The sequence below is a fragment of the Mus pahari genome, chromosome 5, assembly GCF_900095145.1.
Source record: "Mus pahari chromosome 5, PAHARI_EIJ_v1.1, whole genome shotgun sequence".
NCBI classification, from domain to species: Eukaryota; Metazoa; Chordata; class Mammalia; order Rodentia; family Muridae; genus Mus; species Mus pahari.
The window spans coordinates 58,874,628-58,892,857 of record NC_034594.1 but is presented as its reverse complement, the minus strand read 5'-3'; the positions used below and the strand labels follow the sequence as shown (position 1 = coordinate 58,892,857).

General features: G+C 39.8%; 1 protein-coding gene across 14 annotated transcripts in view; it reads left to right on the top strand.

Annotated features, from left to right (window-relative positions):
- Positions 1 to 18,230, top strand: part of Dock10 (dedicator of cytokinesis 10) — a 243,697-nt gene that overhangs the window by 128,795 nt on the left and 96,672 nt on the right. For all 14 annotated transcript variants that reach the window (XM_021197703.1, XM_029538335.1, XM_021197704.1 and 11 more), the window contains exons 4-8: positions 2,252 to 2,334; positions 10,424 to 10,496; positions 10,763 to 10,885; positions 11,128 to 11,262; positions 17,951 to 18,134. In XM_021197703.1, coding sequence (XP_021053362.1) covers positions 2,252 to 2,334; positions 10,424 to 10,496; positions 10,763 to 10,885; positions 11,128 to 11,262; positions 17,951 to 18,134 — 598 coding nt within the window. The remainder of the gene's footprint in view (positions 1 to 2,251; positions 2,335 to 10,423; positions 10,497 to 10,762; positions 10,886 to 11,127; positions 11,263 to 17,950; positions 18,135 to 18,230) is intronic.

Below are 18,230 nucleotides of genomic sequence, written 5' to 3'. Positions count from 1 at the left end.
AGAAAGAAAGAAAGAAAGAAAGAAAGAAAGAAAGAAAGAAAGAAAGGAAGGAAGGAAGGAAGGAAGGAAGGAAGGAAGGAAGGAAGGAAGGAAGGAAAAAGCCAAATGCAGTAGTACCCATTTGCATCCATAACACCAACATGCCTAACGAAAGATGAGATACATAGACAAATCAGCCAGATGCCTGAAGTATGCCAAGAAATAAGAGAGACCCTACCTCCACAAAGTAGAAGGAATTCCCAAAAACTATCCTCTAACCTTCACAGATGTGCTATAGCATGCATGCCTGTCTGTGCACACACAGAGACACACACATGCATGCACACACATACACACGCACAAGCAGCAAGTGATTTTTTTTCTTAAACTTAAAAAACTATTACATAAAAACAAAACACGCACGTTTATAAAATAATATAATGTTGTATGTATATGTTGGATCATTTCAGATCTGAGTCAATATCTGTTGCCTCACATTTTGGCTGCTTTTGTGACATTAAAAATCCTTTTTCTAGCCTTTTGAAATCACAGATCATATAGTTATGAATGTTCATTCTACTAAGTCTAACATGCAAACTGTTTTAACTTATGATTAACTACCATTTAGAACCCTCTGGTGCCCTCCCCTCTCCTTCTCTCCTCCCAGGCTGTACTCTGTCTTCATGCTCAGCGTTGTTTTGAAAGCCTCCATTGGCTCTACTCACCCCGCTAGCCTCCCACACCTGCCTTTTTCCCAGCCTAACTTGCTTTGTCCTCAGTTGCCAGTTTGTGCGTGGGCACTTCCCTGAACAAAAACAGCTATGGGGCTGAAAGAAATAAGGGCCAGAGAAATCTAGAACAGATAAGGATCCTAACCCTCCTGTCTTGCACAGCTGAAGTCCCCTACCTCAGACCTCTTAATAGGGTCCTTATCCAAAGGGTCTCATGTTAAGCAAGGTTGTCAAGGATCCAGACAAGGAACAGAAAACCCACAGCAACCCTAGTCAAAGAGCCTGAGCTCCTGGGGTTAGGGTTATTTTCCACCTCGCTTCTTGACTTTCCTTACTCCCCCTGTCTTCAGTGGGCTATACCCTGTTTCCATCTAACTGGACAGAAGTCATAACTTCACTTTCCTGCCTGCAGCATCTATGAATCTCCTCCTCTATCTTGTCCGCAGTTACAAAGACAACCTCACCGGCCATTATTCCTGCTAGGTCAATAAATGTTTTTTGCCTCAATTTTCCCCCCACTGGTGCAAAAAGGTATGGTCTGCTTGTCATCCTAATATATAGCTGCTTAATTCTCAAAATCCTGTCATTTTAGAATTGAAGGGGGAGTCTTAGAGTCTAGTTTGATATAGTGAAATCTCTATTACAAACTCATGATTATTACAGTAAGCTACATGGTAGGTAGGCATTTGGAAAATATTTTTTGTCTATAAATAATATGAAATCAAAGCTTAGGGGAATGATACAGTCAGTAGAGCTGTATAGGGACTTAGGTTTCTGTATCAGTACACGCTCATAATTCTAGGTCTGGGGACAAACACTTGTAATCTCAAAACTGTGGATAGTGCAAGGCAGGCAGAAACCAGAGAACCCTGGAAGCTCACTGCCATGCTCAGATTGCCTAATTGCGAGTTCCAGGCTCAAAAGATAAGGCAGAGAGTGACCACACTCAAACCATTTCTGGCCTCCACATACACATGCACACATGGACACATATGCATACAGGACACATAGTTCACTAACTTCATTTTCAACATAATCCCAAGTGTTCTTTTATTAACGTTCTGTAAATAATAATAGGTTTGAGGGAGAGCTGAAAAGCCAGCTTCAGGCTGTGCCAACAACAGTGGGAATATTAAGAAGCAGAAGGAACAGTAGTTCAGTAACAAAAGCAATGTGGGAAAAAAGAGGCTGAAATCAAATGACAACATCCTTGGTGACTGAAGACCATCAGTGATGGACAAGGTGACCAGTTACTCTTGCTTCTCGTTGTGAGCCACACATCAGTTCTGACTTGGTGATAACTGTGTTGGGTCTCCTGACAATGGAGGAAAACAGAATAACTGTGTTGAACAGTTCCTCCTCCAGGAGTCTGCAGAGCTCTGTGACACTGGAAGATGTCTGAGGATTATAAAGAACACTTACCTATGTTTAAGTGGACAATATGTCACCTTCACGCCCACCTGTGATTATGAGAACATTTTTGCCAGCACAGCTGAATTTTAATGACAATTTTTTATAACTGTCTTTTCTGTCCATTTCAGGCTTGTAAATTCTACAGTTCCCAGTGGTACGTGGTAAACTACAAATATGAACAATATTCTGGAGACATTCGACAGTTACCCCGGTAAGAATATATCATCTGTTTATTATAAAGACTGCATGTGCTTTTACACATCTATGTAAAAATCACCTCTTGGCCAGCACCAACATTGTTTAGGAATACATGTGTTTATTTTGTGCCAGGGTACATTTTGTAAATTCTATAGGACACAGAACATCTTGAACGACATTATAAGGTTATGTGTTTATAGTCTGAGTTTGGAATGAGACCTGGCCTTCTCTATTCCTAAGCGTCGCTTCAGAGGAACCATTTGCTCCGTGTTGCATCAACCATCAATGAGCTGTCCTGTCAACTGTGGCACTGGGAAAGTCCAACATGGTTCAAAGATTTCTGACCAAATCCTATGCAGTATTTATATCAGCTCCATATTGTTTTATGTACTTTCACTGTGGGATGTCAAAGGCATGCAAATGACTTCCACACAAGGGCATACATCTAAAAAGAGCAAAACAGAAGCTAAATGCCTAACTCCCCCCCCCCCCCACACACACTTGGGACCATAAAGTCTCTAGGAAGGTCACTTTGTTCTGCTTCTCCTCTGGATGAGGAGCCACTGGATGACCTGAACTCCAGTATCTATTTGCTGTTTTCCCTACTAAAATAAAAGCCATCAAAGGGCAGGGAATTTTTCTGCTGAATCCTGAATTTCTAGCACATAATACTATGGAGTAATTTATTTCAATGCACAACATTCCTAAATGGTGATAAGTTGCTTAAATTTAAACAACAAAAACAACACACACACACACACACACACACACACACACACACACACACACACCTGTTAATTTTGATATGCCTTGGCTAGCTCAAAGACTGGGCGCTTCTAATCTTCCTGAGGCTAGCAAACACTCCCCTCTAATATTCCATAGTTAACATCCTTAAAATCTGTTTGACCTCTGCTACCCCAGACCCAATCACGGACGTGGGCACTAGAGCCACTGCAGATACTTGCATAAGTACTTTTGGGGAACAAAATTGACATTATAACATATGCAGTATTAGGCCAAACCCACTTCACCTTCCATCTTGTTGGTTCATCAAACAAACATGAAACAAATACTTCAAAAAAAAAAAAACAATAATCAAACGTTCAGTGTATACTTACACTCCCCTCCAGTGATGCACTGGGTCAAGTTTGTCTGTCTGGTTGGTTTTTGTCCATGGTACAAAATTCAGGTCTGCTTTGCAGTATTTTCTGTCCCCAGAAAAATCTTTCCAAACTAGGATAGTTGTATGTGCTATCCCACTTCCTGAACTCATGCTCTGAGATGGGGATTTTTTTGAAGGGCTCTCAGAAGGTCACATTTGAACGACATTCTCCAGAAACAGTAGCTACCAATGCTGGGATCTCAGGAAGAAGGCTTCCCACAGGCCCTGAGGCAGAAGTTGGTAGGATCACTTGAGTAGACTGACAGGCTGGGAGGTTGGAGGGGAAGGCCTGGAGAGAAGCAGAGCTACAGGATCCCAGGACCTTAGGAACCCTGGAGGGGAGCTTGGATTTTATTCTCACTGTGGAATGTCCACCAGGGTGTAACGCCTTTTAAAAATCACTTGGCTTACATTTCAAGAAGTGGCATGGAAGAGAAAAAGGAGAGGAGGAAACCTTTTCTCAGAAGTTGTCTCACTGTGAAGATCAGGCTAAAACAGGAAGTCAGGTTTTGTTTTGTTTTTCCAAAGACAACTCTGTGCCTTAACTCCCACAGATTTCTAAACATTTTGTAAAACTCAGGACTCCTTAATGATTGTCTTTTGTAACTACTCGTTGGGAAAGTCTTGTCACAGCCTGGGGTGTCTTAGCTAATGGTTCCATTCAAGATGTCACACACTTCCTCTTGCTTTCTGACATCTGCACTCCCTCTCTTTCTGAGAATCAGTCATAACTTGGAAGTTGTATCCATGCTTGAAAGATCATGGCTTAAATGATTGGACCTAGGCAGCTACATTCAACTCCTGTTAGTTTTGCATGTGTCTGTGTGGTGCTCATGAACGTTTGTGTGTGTGTTCAGGTGCACATGGGGACCTAAACTTGGTATTGGGAGTCATCTTTGTCTAGTCTCTACTATACCCACAGCAGCATGGTCTCTCTGCTGATCTAGAGCTTGCCAGTGTGGCTAGTCTTGCTGCCCATCTTGCTCTAAGGATCTACCCACTGTCTGTGTCTCTAACTCTGAAGTTACAGGTGGGCTACCATGCCCATCAACATTTACAAGGAAGCTTGGGATTGAAACTTCCATCTTTGTGCTTCTGTAGCAGCAAATGCTTTGCCCAGGGATTGATCTCCCCTGGCCCTCACTTATGAGTAAAATGCTTTCTCTCTCTTACATACATGGGGCACTTTCACTACCAAATATTAACTTGCTATAGTCATGATGTCATGAAAGAAGTAAACGCAGTACTTGATGATCACTTCTCCCTTATTAAAAAGATACAGAAAGCATGTCCACTGAGGAGAGATTCTGGGCATGATTACCATGTAAAGTTTTTATACCATACATGGACATATTTCTCACATGGTAAGAGAGAGTCACTGAAATATTGTTGAGAATTTCATTGATATTATCTAAAGGAAGTAGAACTAGATAGTAAAAGGGGAAAAGTTTGTCACAAAGGCAGAAGTTTTAGTTTTTTTCTTATATCCACATAAAATATTCTATCACTTAAAGAGTAGAATTCCCTAGTATATGCCCCTGAATAATGAATACTTCAACATTGCATAGTAGAATAATTTTTTAATGATTTTACAAAGCTGAGACCTGCCCCCTAAAGACTAGTCATATTTAGGTCAATAGTGAAACCAGATTAATTTATTTAGGACTTATGAGGCTGTTAAAAGTAAATCACGTCCATGCCTCCTGGATTAGAGGAACTCTCCTATGTCCACCACCAGTTCAAACTGATCACTTCTTTTCCCAAGCTGCTAAGGCTACAAAATAAAATCTTAAAAGATGAAATTATGAGAAAGTAGAAAACAGTGAAACATACTATTTGAATTTACAAGTATGCTAAGCTACTTTTAACTCTTAAGAACCCTGCATCTATTCAATTGTTCATTCGAAAATGCAAGCTAGCGAGATACATTACTTTCACCAGAATGTGAAACATAAGGCTTCACATAGTCAACATGAGGCCTGGAGTTCCTGGAAGAGTCAAATGACATTAAAAAAAAAAAATTATGATGCTGCTTATTTCATGACCGTGTGGGTCAAATACAGAGATAAACAATGTAGAGAACAAAACAAAACAGCAACAACAAGCAACTTTACCACAGTTGACCTCAGGAAGAAGAATATTTCCCAACAGTGTATTTTTTGGCTAAAGATCAAATCAAGCATCACCAATTGAACTGGACTAGCAGTGGACAAAAAAGGAAACTCATTTTAAAGGAAGGAAGCTAAGCATGGTGGTACATACCAAACACTCAAGACATAGAAGCAGAAGCTTCTTCTAATCAGGAACTCAAAATCATTTTCACCTAATGGTGTGTTCGAGGCCAGCCTTGGCTATCTGTAACCCTGTCTCAATATAACAGAAAAAAACAAAAACAAACAAAAACACAAACAAAAACACCTTAGATAAACAGATATTTGTTCAGAGTTAGAATATGCCAGGTGTGATACATAACATTTTTTCATGTAACACCATAACCACATATAATAGGAAGAGTTATGTCATTTTACATGGGAAATGTGGGTTCTAAGTTCACACATAATAACTAAAGAGGCACTCAGATATTGCCATGATCCTTCTCAGGGCAATAGTAGGAAATTTGGAATAAAACTGAGAATCTCTGTAAATTATTACTCACATTAGGTTCAAACTCAAAGTATGAAGTCCCCGGGCAGTCGTCAGACTCTAAGGTTCTTAGAGACCACCCAATGCTCCTTCCAACTGAAGTTTGAAGGCAATAGATGTTGGTACAACCTTAACGCTATCTTTAAATGAGAGAGAGAGAAAAAAAACATTGTTTAATAATCATGCAGACTTCAGGACAGGACATCACGGTGGGCTGTTGCTCTTTTAAGGTAGGGTAAGGGTTGTGTTGCCCTGGACACCAGTGAAAGAGACCTCAGTCGCTTGGAGAAGCAGAAATGTTAGTTTAAACACTGCCAGCCTCCTGCACCCAGAGGCTTTTCCTGCTCTGCTAACTTCCTTATCCGTGTCCACATTGTGGCAACCTTTCATTCCTGGGTGCTCCAAAGTTGCTCTTCCCCACAGGGCCTTGGTTATGTTTCTCTCTACCAGGAGGAGGTTTCCCTGGCCCCTTGCAGAACCTGCTGTTCCTCACTGTCATCTTAAGGCACACATCCAGGGGTGACCAACCTCGATCCCTCTGTCTGACACAACTAATTAGTCACTCCTTTCTCTTTGGTTTTCTTTTCCAAATTACTTGTATGAATTCTTTGAGGGTTTCATACAAAATATTTTTATAATATTTGAACCCCCCTCCAAATCTTCCTGAATTCAGCCTCATCTCTCTACCCACCCAACTTATTGGTTTGTTCTGTTTTATTTTGTTTTGTTTTGTTTTGTTTGTTGTTCAAACCCAATGAGTCCAATCTGTACTGTCTAAATACTCTTGGGTGTGGTCCCATCTCTTGGAGTATGGTCAACCAACCAGGGTCACACATTAATTAATTAATTATGAATAGCTAACTCTCCCTTTCCCAGAAGCTACCCGTTTTCAGTAGCTGTGGTAGGGAGTAAGACTTCCTGCTTGCCTCCCCAGTCCATGCTGTTTTGTTTGGCAGGCGTTCAGCCAGGTCTTGTACATGCTGTCATGGCTGCCGCAAGTTCATATGTGCCCTATTTTGTCTAGAAAAATACTACGATGCTCCAGTCATCCACCACCTCTGTCTCTTAAAAGGCTTCCTTACCCCTTATCTCAAATAATCTCTGAGCCTTCGCAGGAGGGGGTAGGATATAGATGTCTCATTAAGAGATGAGTATTTCACAGCCTCTTATTCCCTGACTATTGACCAGTTGTGTGTCCCTATGCTAACTGGCACCTATTACAAGGAGGGGCTCTCTGAGTGCTGAGAAATTCATTAATCTATAGGTAAAGTGATAAGTTATTAGGAGTCAGATTAATATTTAGCAGAAGAATAGCAGTAAGTTATCACCTAAGGTTTATGGCCTATGTAGCCACAAGTTATTGTCCTGAATAAGGTGTCCAGTATGTGTTTCATCTTTAGAAGCAAGGTGTTTGGTTACGCCCATAATAGTCATGTCACTGTTGGGCATGTTTTGTAATACTGTTTCCACCGTTCTTGGTACCATTCAGAATTTTATGGTAAAGTCCTGTTGCTGAAGATACCATACTTAGAATTATAAAACACGGAGAAACAAGTCAGTCCTGATATGGACGCTGCACCCCTGTCGGCTAGCACTCGTAATACTGGACAGTGCTACGCATGCTACCAGAAAAGAAAACTAATCATCGGTATTGCCCAACTAAGAATCCTATGACTTAGAGTAATGACTGGTCTGGAAAAATGTACCCACTGGGTATGTTCCTGTCATGTGCAGAGTGATGCTCTGAAATACAGAGGCATTGAGGAATAGTCAAATCCAGCTGACGAGGAAATGAATCACTTCAAATCCTCATTTTTTGGTGATAGCTCTTAAGATCACCGTCTCTCCAGTGTACAAGAATATGTGTGATGACTTAACATGGAAGTTTCCTCCACTCTCTCTTTACTGCCATACCTAATCAATTAAAAATCCCATAATGCACGTTTCAGATGAAACATTTCAAGCAATTATTTTGCTCTGCAACTTGCCATTTGAACTTGCCCCTAAAATCTAGATGACATGTTACCCCTCATGGAAGGGAGAGAGGAAAATATTGTAGTCAAAGGCTTTAATCTTGTCAAACAAACAAAACTGTGAAAGGACTGGTTCCTTGTTCAAGTGGTATAATATGCTATTACAGAAAAATGGAGTGTGGTAGGAAGTGTTTCTCAGGTCGGAAGGTAATGCTGTGTGTGAAGGCTGCTTCCTGGGCCTTCCCAGGAAGGTGACCATGACCAAAAGGAGCAGAACAAGTTAACGTCATTGTGACAGTTAGCCCAGATGAGTTGGAACATATCTGAGACTGCAAAGAAGAAAGAGAAAGATTCTGTATTCTTAGTGTTTTCAGTGATGAATTGATGTCATCTTTCCTGATAAAGTCATTTTAAAGAGACATACATCCTCCAATCCTATCTCTTCGGTGTGTTTATATAGGTAGCCCGTGCGCTCTCCATTTTTATCTCTATAAAATAACAAGACTGGAGCCCCACACATGTTGTTAGACCAAGAGCAAAAATCCACAAGTGTTTAAGTTTGTATACTCAACTTCTGCCTATATTTTTAAAAAATCTTCCAACTTGTCAGTCAATAAGCTGTGGCCGGAGAATGTCATATTACATGTTATTGGGGTTTTTTATATGAATTAATCTGGGCATGTAAATATATAAGTTATATGTATCTATTAACAGATATGTTTTAAATATCTACCAGACTTCAAAAAGAGGTAACCTCCATGGGAAGGGGTAACAGGTGCGTTCTTCTCTGTATGAGCAATGTAGAATCCATGACATCAGCATCAGGTGCTTTAGCCTATCATTTCACCCCTATTTTCTAAAATACCCTGTTCATTGATCCTGAAGCTCATACTTTAGCTATAGTGAGTGGCAGTAGATCCTAAGAACTTCCTATCTCTCATCCACCCCTACCCAGCCCAAGGGGATAATCTCCAAATAACACTACAGCTCTTCTTCCCACCTTTACTGTTGAGAAAGACTCTTCCAATATGCAAGTTCTGATCAGAAGGTCTTCAGATTTTACAAAGACCACAGACAAGACCGTAGAGAAGGAAATTGGCACACTTCATCCATAACACTCAGCCTCAGGTCTTGTGTTCATCATAGTAGCTTTCAGGACCCAGGGATGGAAATGGGGCTGGGGCAGCAGGTGATAGTGAGAGATGTAAATGTCTTCTAATGTTTGAGAATCTGTTAAGTCATGGACATTGCTTAACAATGAATGGGATTGTCTTCTGTGCTACCTCTTCCAGTGATGCAGGCATTGTGCTGTCCTTCAGAGAATCAAAGAGCACTTTACATCCATTAGGTAACATCCTGTGCGAATGTACAGGATGAACTTAAGTAGCAGGAGCCTTTAACCCTCTCCCGTTCTTTTCAGAACGCTGTTAACTCAGGAAGGGATCTATGATGGGATTAACAAATTCACCTCTGGCTTCCTTTTCTCATAGACTGACTCAGATTCTACATGACATGTCATATTAACACATTAAATGGGATGTCTGCACATGAGAGATTTTATGCCTTAATAGGTGACAAAGGGATAACAATCAAAGAAAGCTTAAACTTTGAGTGGAGAGTCTGGCTTCTGCCAGCCATTCATTATGAGACAGACTTGAGCCAAGGAAATTTACTTCAAACTTATTTTATTCTTCACATATAAAGCCATGTGTACCTGCTTGCTTCTCTGGGATGTCTGATCATGCCACAGCCAAATCTGATATTTCTGTGATGCCAAAGGGTACACACAGCAAACATTACTCTATTTGAGTGGGCTTCTGAGGGGCTGCCACAGGGGCCTGACACTACCTGAGAGCCAAAACATAGGCTGCCTCTGGAGAATCAAGCCTTTTCATGCCTGAGGCTGCTTGTGCAATCATCCGGTGACATTGGCTATGTCACATACCAGTGACCCAGAAAAGCTCACAAAAGTGTCATTGCTTAGTATCCTGCTTCAGAATGCAGAGGAAGGGCCAAAACACTAAGATTTATATCCACCCTTTTTGCTCTCATTCAATACAAAAAGATATGTACAAATCTACATCAATTTATAACTCCTCCACTTAAAATATGCACTTACTAGAGATAAGATACAATGTCCTAAAGGGAAAGTTAACACTTCCCAGAGAAAAAGAACCCCCAGATATTAAGGTTGCAAAGCTTACAAAACCTGAAACAATGTTAATGGAATCATTGTGATCTTAGGAATAGCAGAAAACAAAAGCAAGATAATCAAATGGCAAACTAGACTTTTTTCTCTCTCTCTCTTCTTTTTTAAATATCAGAGCAGAATACAAGCCAGAGAAACTTCCTTCACATTCCTTTGAGGTTGACCATGAAGATGCTGATAAGGATGAGGTAAGTGGCTGTTGCAAGGGACAGGTTTAAAACATGAGGGCAATTAGTTCCTGCCTGCACTGGCTTCTTTGTCATCTCTTTCTGGTGAGCAGCAGGAACCGGTTGTGTTGGGGCTTTTAGGCAAAATGAATCATGTTTGTTTTGACACGGAACATGATTATTATGGATGAGTCAAGGAGAAAAAGAAGTCTCGTCTTTAAGCGCAGTGTCTAAGATCTGGGCTCCACAAGGCTTGGCTGCCTTGCTAATGATGACTTTTGTTTCAGGATACCACATCCCACTCATCATCCAAGGGCGGTGGGGGAGCTGGAGGTACTGGTGTGTTCAAGTCTGGCTGGCTTTACAAGGGGAATTTTAACAGCACTGTGAACAATACTGTCACTGTTCGGGTAAGGACACTTCAAAACAAATCCCAGATCTTCCACCTTTCTGTATATCCCTCCTCAAGGCACAGCATGGAGAAAAGCCATTTGCATGAAATTTATGTTTTCTCTAATATTTTAATTATACACAAGTCAGAGCCTCTGCTCTAAATGCAATGCCCTGCTGATGAAATTAATCTGAAGCCTTGTCATTTCCATGAGTAACAGTGTAACAGGATTCAAACTCTCTCCTTCTATCTTCTCTTTAGTCGTTCAAAAAGCGCTACTTCCAGCTGACCCAGTTGCCTGATAACTCCTACATTATGAACTTTTACAAAGATGAAAAGATATCCAAAGAGCCCAAGGGCTGCATCTTTTTGGATTCCTGCACAGGTGTGGTACAGGTGAGTGAAAAAATATCATCTTTCCCATGGTGGTAATATTTTTGTTGCATGATGCATGTAGTAAACACTTAGAATATATCTGTATAAGTCAAGAGCTGTTCTAGCCTCTGGGAACTTGCTGAAAAACACACAGTCTAGATCCATACTTCCACAAAACTTAGTTTTAGTAAAGAAAAAAAAAAAAAAAAACAAGAAATAAGCAAAGAATCAAGGAAACAGTGGAATCAATTGTTTTGTTGTGTTTTTTCACTGGAAAGCAACAAAAAGAGGTGAGCAGAAGGTCAGACAAAATGTGTGTTGTGATGTTTGAGTGTGGAAAGGAATATTGATATTTGAAAAGGGGCATTTTTGAAAGGATGCAAAAATAAAACCAAAAGAGACTCAAAGATCTATGGAAGAAAGGATGCGTGGGAGCAGTAAGTGCTGAGTCCGGGGATATAAACAAGACTGAGCTATTTCCTCAAGCACCAGAAGAAAATGTATCTTACCTGATCTACAGCCTAGAAAACCACTGAACTAATGCAATTCATGACGGAGACATGTCAGTCACATAGCTCGATGTATGTACTTTATAAACCATCTTCTCTTTATTACCAGGTAATAAATTCCGCATATATACACATCATCTGTCTTTGAAGTGGAGATTTTCTTTAAAGTCACAGATTCCTTTGATTGCCAAGAGGTTATAGACAAGACTATTCTGGAAGCTCCTGATCTTCAAATTATTGTTCTTAGTATTACACATGGCAAGCAGAAGGAGAATAATTCTGTGATTATCTCTGAGTCAATGGACATTGGATGCCCTTTCTTTAAAAAAAAAAAAATCATAAAATCTGTGTTTTTTTTACTTAAAAGTTGACGCAACTAAGTATTGTAGCAATCACTCCTCAAATTTTACAGTAAGACCCAGACCTTTACAGAGCCTGTAATGACATAGCTGAGTTTCTGTCCTGAACTATTACAGAGGATACTAAGATCTATAGATGCAAAATAGTGTTGTCTACTGCCTCTCAAGCCTGTGCTATTTCTGGACACTTCATCTGTTAAAGTCTGGAATTCCTCCAGGAAGTAATAAGGCTGAACTTTAAGAATTAATTAAGTGTTGCTCAGTACCCTGCTAGAAGAGAAAGCTAATTGCATTTTAATGCAGAAGCCAGCTTTCCATATGGAAAGGGCAATGAGGATTCTAATGGATAAAGGATGTGGTTGTCCATTGTTGGCTACTCAAAGGGAGACCCTTTGGCCTTAAAATCTTTTGCAAAATCTTTAACAATTCTTTGGAGATCATTGATTACATTTTATAATTACACTGAGCTGAAGTTGTTAAGTTTTTTCCTTTTTGTTTTCTCTGCTAAAGTGTTCCATCATAGTCTTTTTTATATATTATTACAAGGGAGCAGTTTATATTGAATGCTGTTTTGACACACCATTGTATGTTCTGATCTGTCTATTCTAGATGCCAGTCTTCACCATCTCTAACTTAGGTTTTGCTTCATTAAAGAATTGTCCGACAAAGCAAGTAGAAGCTTGGTCTGTTCTAGTCAGCCATGGGACCCTGAGATGCTCATTGAGCCTCTGACCTCAGGATTCTCATACATAAAACTGAACTAAATGAGCAAAGACTTTGGAAAGACCTAGGTGATTATGTATCCACACCCTGCTTCACTGATTGGCCCCATTATAGTTCATGACTTTGGAAAAAAAAAGACACCCTACTATACAACAGCCCCCTAGTAAAACGTGATTTGCATTCTTCAAACTGATCCCCAATATGCTAATTGATCCATATCTTTAGTCACTAACTCATTCTTCATTCAGTATTTAGTGATTATATTATGCTTGGAACGGTGTTGAAGCATGGGGAACACTTCCTTGTTAAAGTCAAAGTCAGAGACAGGCATCAGAGCAAGAGGATTGCTACCTCAGAGCAACATGACTGCTGTTACTCAGGATGCCTAGAGGACACTTGGAGATATGAATGGCGGTCTCTGGCAGGTTCTGGCATGCAGAAGAATAATAACTGTCTTAAGTAGACCATCTTAAAGCTAATCTTCACACATGAAACCTTTCTGAGTCACAGCATAGAATCTACAGAGTATCTGGGTCTTTAGGATTCTGCAAGATAGATTTTACATATGTGTCTTTTAAAGAGTTCATTGACAGATCCCTGAACTTAATCAAGACTTTTCAAAGTATCTTCTCCCTTTATGGGAACAAGGGTCTCCAGTTCTTTGAAGTCAATCTCTTCGGGGCAGGGACACACAGATCAGGGATATTGTCACCTTCTGCTGGCCCCAGTTCTTACATCACAGCTCTCCCTGACTTACACCTTTTTAACACCTGGGAAGGAAATTTCAAAAGAGATCATGCAAATTTTAGCCATCACTCTAGTAAGCTCTGGGGCACATTTTGTGCCTGGGGATGAATCACACATACACAAAAGCAAAGAACAAATGAATAACTAGGATGAGTCACATCTGTTTTGTCAGGGATCTTTGCCAGATTCTCTTGAATAAAAAGAAAAAGAAAAAAAAAAAAGAAAGAAACAGAATAAAATCTTTGCCTCAGTAAGTGCTACCTAAGTTCTAAGATCCTTTTGAGAGTTCAAGTTTTTAACAGTCCTTTAGTGAATATAGCATTTTAGCTTGCCTCATTTGTACTCAACCTATACCATTATTTTTCCCATGAAAAATTATTGGAATTATAAAACACAAGGGAGAAGTTAAGGAGAAGGAAATGTCAATACTTTCTCAGGAATATTAAATGATGTTTGTGATTTGCAGGTTCTTGAATCATGCTAACAAACAAAATACTAGCCATGCCTCTTTTTTTTTTTTTTTTTTTTTTTTTTTTTACTATCGATAAGCAGCACTATATCTTCATTGTAGGCCAATCTAGAACAGATTGCTGCCTCACTTTTATCCTGGCACTAAGGAATGTTTACATTTGGATTACCCAATCTTGATCCTTCGGGCATTCTTCAGTCATTTGCTTAGCCATCTAGCCATCCATTCATCTCTACATTTCGGATCTTGCCAACATTGAAGAAAATGGTTCAGGAACCCCGTATGTCTGAGACTCCATCTCAACAGTGCTAGTGACTGAAAGCATGTCACAATGGCTCAAGCTGATGGTAGAGTGACACCAACAGATCTGACTCATCCTAGCCAGCCCATGGATATGGAATTTTTCTAAATGACTACATGTGTTTAGTAAAAGGCTAGAGGATAGAATATTTTCTGCAGGTTAGACATCCCACTTCATGCATGAACTGAGGCTGAGTATGAGATGCAGGGGTTCCTTAAAAGTAGAAAAATGAGGGTGGTGTTCCCAAATAAAAACAGTCACATGGGAGGAGTGTAATTTTGAAATAAAATGGATTTAGAAGCCATATATGGCCCTCACATTTTCCATTAACAAATTCTGGCACTGAAGAGTTTTATTTCCCATTACAGTAACAACCAGAAAGGTAGTTATCCATTTAATATATTATTTGATATATTTGATGGGGTACACATTACTATTGTCCTGTTTATCAAAATAAAACTTAAGAGAAAATGTATCTTTCCCAAGTCTCAGAACTAATAAGTGACAAAATTAGATATGATGTAGAGGAATTCCACAAATTATAGAAAACATATATATATATATATGATATATATATATATATATCATCCTACAGAAGCTACATGGACAAAGAAACTCAAAATGATATGCTCACGAGCAATTTAATACATATGTATGCATGGTTCATTGGAAAAACTAGATATAGGAAAAGGTATAATTTCTATCTTGAAAAAAATATATATGTATATATAGATAGGTATTTTAATAATAAATAATAAAATAGCTATCTATATGTATATATAGATAGGTATTTTAATAATGCTTTTGAATTATTGAAACCTTGGCAACCATTGTCAACGCATCTGAAGTACAGAATGCAATTTTGTAAGTCAAGTCTTACTTCTAAAACTGGATTTCAAAGCAAATTGCAGTGGATCCACTTTTAATTCTGATCTAGAGAAAGATCTGAGGTAGCTTTACAGCTAGCCCATGCTATTTCCAGTCTCGGGTGAAACAACAGATTCTGCTCTATCAAATTTCCAAACAACACTAAGATTTGTTTGCTTGGTGCTATACTTCAGTTTTTACAACATCCAAGCAGAAGTTATGGCACACACTCTGGACTCCCCTACTTCTTTCCTGAGTGTCTGGTTCTATTCCTTTTGTCATGTGAAGCAATAGGAAACCCGTTTTCAGTCCTATTGTTTTTGCCTATGGAGCCCTGTTTCAGGAGTCTCCAGCAGTCTTAGAGACCTTTCTGCACCATGATTTACCAGAAGGGCTTGTCAGGGTGGATGGAGGGACTCTGCTGGTCCCTCCCAAGTAGAACATCTGGAGCTTTGCATTCCCAAGCTCCCTGAATACTAAGCTTTCGGCTGTTTACTTTCTATTTGGGCTCCTACCCTGTTGGAATTGCTATCAAAATGCAAATCTTAACCCTTACTTTGTTTTGCCCAAATATTTCTATTCTGTGCCCTTACAGAATCTAGTATCTCTTTTTCAAAGCATTTACACAAAGTTTATGTATGTTTATCTTTCAATTTTACATGTCCAGGGCTAGCTGTTTAACATTTATCTCCTCCATTGTGCAAGCAGAGAGACCAAGCGTAGCTTTGCCCAGTATGGAGGGACAACATAGCAAGCCTTTCTATGCAGTATACCGTCAGTTACCAGACTAAATGCCAAAGGTAACAAGTTAGCTTCTGTACTCAGGACGTGTGAACTGTTAGAGAGCCCCAGCCTGTGAGTGCATCAGTCTTTACAAAGTAAGCACAACCACCCTTGACTGTGATACAGAGGGAGGAGCCATGAGCTCCTGGGAAGACTTGGCAAAACAGCACAGGCTCATGTTAAGAACATGCTCATGTTAAGAACCATGTTAACAGGCTCATGTTAAGAACCAGTTTTCCTTAGTCACGTGTTACTGGTTTTTAAGCTTTATTGCCAGCTCTTCCTTATTCACTTCTGCAGTTTCCGTTGTCTCCAGGCTTATGTGTTACCTCACTGTATGTTTTCTCATACATAGAAAAGCTGTGACTCCCTGTATCATGAAAAACCTCTAAAGTGTGTGATAGTGACAGAGGTCATTCAACCCAGCTGAACAGGCAACAGTAAGATCCCAGATACAAAAGTGAAACAGGACCCTTTTCCCTATGGCTCTTTGCTGTGGTTAAAATCCTATGCCATTATTCTGGTCAAGTTCCATTTTGAATTTACATTTCTCATCTGTGGTCAGAATATATAAAACTCACACCTGCTCCTGTGTGTGTCCCTCCTCCGTATCCTTCCTTTTACAGATTTCAATGTATACATTACCTTCTGAGGGTGGACTTCCTTGACTTTCAGCCCATATCTTAACTCTGTTCACCACAAAATATTCAATTTTTCCACTGTTAGTTTGGCCATTCCTTGAATCGCATGTGCCTTCACAATTTCCCCACTAAAATATCAGCTTTAAGAGTTAGCTTACTCCATTTCCTTTGTAAACTACAGGTGTTTTTGACCCCTGTGTGAACTGTTACAAACAAAACTATGCAAACCCTCACAAAAGCGTGGTTAAAGGATATGTATGCTTGTCAAGGAAGGCATTCTTGTTTTAAACAGAATGAAGTATGCACTTCCAATTTATTTCACATACTCCAGAGATCAAGAATCTTTGCTTCCATATTCTAAGCTTAGAAACTGAATAATGTTCTCAATAAAGATTTGAAGAGAGAATATAAATCATGTTGGCACCTAAGGAGTAAATGCTCATTGTGTTTGGAGAATACACTTGGAGTGGGGTTCATTTCAGCAAGAATGGTATTACATGGGCAATCAGGGAGCTACAGCAAGGCCTCCTTGGTTGGTCAACAAACACAGTGTAGAGGTGTCAAATTATAGAAAAACAAGGAGCTTGGCTTGGGCATCATTGTGTATGGATGATCTTTGGAATATTTAGACTAAGTGAGAGTGAAAAGAATTTAAAACAGAACCAGGAGTTTTGTTTGGAGAAATGGCAAGAGGAAAGAGCCTTCGGAGGATGGAAACATGCAGAGACTGGTAGATGGAACGAAAGTCAGGTATAGTCCTGGGGTCCAGGAAATCAAGGGTATTTTAATTTAATTTATTTTATCTATTTTAATAATTTATTTTAATAAAGTAATGGCTGACATGCCAATATTGCTAAAAGGATAAAGTAAGATGCAAAGTAAGAAATGTCTCTAGAGTACAAAGACATAGTCCAACTTGTTAGCACTGTGGCAGGTACTGTCTCCAGAGTATAAGAGTCAGAAAACTTACTAATATGAATAGCAGTTAGAATTCAGGAGACAAAATGAAAGTGGGGATCTCAAAGCAGTTATCTGAAGAAGGCTCCACACTTGGGCCTAAGATAAAAAGCATTGAGCCAAAGTGCCATCCAATCAACAAAAACAGACATAAAATATTTTCAGTACAAAAAAGTTCTAAAAATAATAATAATAATGATACTCCAAATGATTGAACTCCTCCGAAGCTCTTTTGAGTCTCATAAGGTTTTGTCTTCGTCTCCTGCCTGGATGGAGACACTGGAATCCCTAGACCGCATCAGTGTTGCTCTGACTCATGGCTTACTGTTTTGTTCTTTGTCTTTATACCACAGAATAACAGGCTGAGGAAATATGCCTTCGAATTGAAGATGAACGACCTGACCTACTTTGTGCTGGCTGCTGAAACAGAGTCAGATATGGACGAGTGGATCCACACACTTAACCGTATCCTGCAGATCAGTCCCGAGGGCCCACTCCAGGGAAGGAAGAGCACAGAGCTTGCTGAGCTGGGGCTAGGTAAGGGCTCAGGCAATCATCTCCCTGCTTTGGCTAAGTGTTTAGTTCACTTGGATGGTTAGTAGCCATGGGAGCTCTCCTGCTGGACTCAGACAT